The sequence below is a fragment of the Octopus bimaculoides genome, chromosome 8 (assembly GCF_001194135.2).
Source record: "Octopus bimaculoides isolate UCB-OBI-ISO-001 chromosome 8, ASM119413v2, whole genome shotgun sequence".
Classification (NCBI taxonomy): domain Eukaryota; kingdom Metazoa; phylum Mollusca; class Cephalopoda; order Octopoda; family Octopodidae; genus Octopus; species Octopus bimaculoides.
Genome location: NC_068988.1, coordinates 91,037,397 through 91,039,900, shown reverse-complemented (window position 1 = coordinate 91,039,900; position 2,504 = coordinate 91,037,397). Strand labels below are relative to the sequence as shown.

At 36.3% G+C, this 2,504-nt stretch overlaps 1 protein-coding gene across 3 annotated transcripts in view; it reads left to right on the top strand.

The window, feature by feature from the left end:
- LOC106882186 (delta-like protein C) overlaps positions 1–2,504 on the top strand; it is a 19,765-nt gene that overhangs the window by 12,931 nt on the left and 4,330 nt on the right. For 2 of the 3 annotated variants that reach the window (XM_052970253.1, XM_014932773.2), the window contains one exon: positions 336–479. The exons of the other annotated variant lie outside the window; for it this stretch is intronic. In XM_052970253.1, the coding sequence (XP_052826213.1) occupies positions 336–479 (144 nt within the window). The remainder of the gene's footprint in view (positions 1–335; positions 480–2,504) is intronic. 3 annotated transcript variants of the gene reach the window in all.

Genomic DNA, 2,504 nt, shown 5'->3' with positions numbered 1-2,504 from the left:
GTGTGTGTGTGTGTGTGTGTGTGCGGGGGGGGGGAGCGTGTGTGTTGGCATAGACAAAACATATATGTGCATAAGTAAACATATTCTGAATATAAGCATGCTAGTATATTCCCAAACCACGTCAGGTAATAATTTTTAATGTTTGACATCGTCGGAAGTAGGGACACTGCCTTAAAGTGATGAAATCCCGTGGATATCATTTCTTTAAACATGTTTTTGTTCTCTCTCCACTCGTTGTCACTGTTTTCTTTGATTTGTATTACTGACATTGGGCAGTATAGATTCTTATTTTTATTACTCATTGGTAGATTATACTATATATGTGTATATTTCAGATGGTAAAGAGTACGACGCTTTCATCTCGTTCCGTTCTGCAACATCGGATGAATATTGGGTATTTAACACACTGTTTCCCACCCTAGAGAATGAAATGGGTTTTAAATTGTGTGTCCATTTCAGAGACTTTCTTGTCGGTGAAAGTAAGTCACGTGTTCTCTTTTCAATTTTCTTTACTTTTATGTTGTCGTTTTTTAGTACCAGTTCAGCCCTAATGCAGTAGACCTTTAATGATACATGTTCTAGTCGTGTCCAGCCTTTCCTTCAATCAGACATAACATATCTAGTATTAGATTATTCAATATAACGTTTCTTTTTTTAAAACAATAGGGTATAGTTTGAAGATGATTTGACAATTATTTCAAGTGAAATGTTATACAACTATCTTTTCATATGCATCGAACTCGAATTCACAGAAAATATCATACTTAATGTTTTAATTTTCTCTGTGGTTAAATCGCTAAATATCTTAATTCAACACCGTTCCCTTCACCCTAGCCATCAGCTAGAAGAGAGCCAATGGTAATGGTTAATGCTTTAATGCTTTAGACTTGCAGCCATATTAAGTGTGTATACAAATATACTTTGATGCTTATATACGTGTGAACGCGCGTGTACACACACTCACACACATACACAAACACACACACGCACACACATATATCATTTAATGTAGACAGTATTAAAATTAGCGCTACTAATAGTCTCATGCCATAGAGACACGGTAATTCGGCAGACATGTATATAACGTGCTTTATGTCTACAATCAATACATATAATAGCGTTCTGATTTTCAAATAGGACTAATCATGTGCGCTGAACCTGATAAATAGAAAGACAGATATATAGATAGATAGATAGATAGATAGATAGATAGATAGATAGATAGATAGATAGATAGATAGATAGATAGATAGATAGACAGACAGACAGTAATAATAATAATAATAATAATAATAATGATGATGACAACGTCGAAGCTCGTCATGCCTCAATGACAACAAAGCAAATTAGAAACCAGATTAGTCGTCGACCGGATCACAAAGGGTCACATACTCTCTATAGATCTGTTAACCTTCAGATGTTACGTTACGAGCAATGTTTACATGCAGAGAACTCGGAGACGGTGTTGTCTCAAAAAATTAACCCTAAACAGACAGATCCGTTCCCTAACATCAGGCAATAAGTACGTGCTAAAGCTGCCCGCATAGTAAGGTATGAAAAGCGCGTTAGATACTTCAAGCACAACATGTTCTAAAATAACCCCCAACATTTTTACAGGAAGATAGGGAAGATACCAGTTACAGTAAAGTCTGTCCCATCAAAAGAAGTGTAGGAATTTGGGAATAAAATTTGGGCAGAAGAGAAAACACACAATGAAAAGGCCCCTTGGATTGATAGAATAGCTTCAGGCTTAGACTCCTTAGGAGGTCAAGCAAACGGAAGTCTTCAGGAAAGAATACAATTCCTAGCTTCTGGTTGAATTCCTTCCCAGAGAACTACTAACAAAACTTTACAACGATGTTTTGCAACATCCTAGTATGATCCCCTCTTGGCTAGTCAATGGTTTAACATTCCAGCTTCCAAAAAAATGAAGAAACAAATGATCCAAAAAATTATCGACCCATAACCTGCTTAACAACAATGTATAAAACGCTAACATCTGTCCTAACTGAATATACCCATAGTTTTTTTAATATCATAGAAAATAGCATATTCCCTAATGAGCAAAAACGATGTATACGTGGATCTTATGGTTGTAAAGATCAGTTACTCAACAATAGGAAGGTTGTCACAAACGACACAAAAACTTGTCAAGGGCTTGGATGATAGACTATAAAAAAGCTTTTGATAGCCTACCACATAGCTGGATTAAGAAATATCTGGAAATGTATAAAATAGCTCGTTTTCTGTGACCTTTTCTGGCGTGTGCCTATACCATCTTTTTTCTGTTGTTATTCCATAGTGTTGGCATAGCTTCCAGTGTATGTAGGTCCCAGCTCTGTCGTGTCTGTGAATATATTCCTTCTTAGCCAGGACTGGGCAGCCAGAGATAATATGATTTATTGTTTCTTGTCCATCTCCACATATTCTGCAGTTACTTGTAATGTTTCTTTTCATTATATGTTTTTGGTAATTTCTGGTGGGGAGGCTTTGGTCTTGTGCAG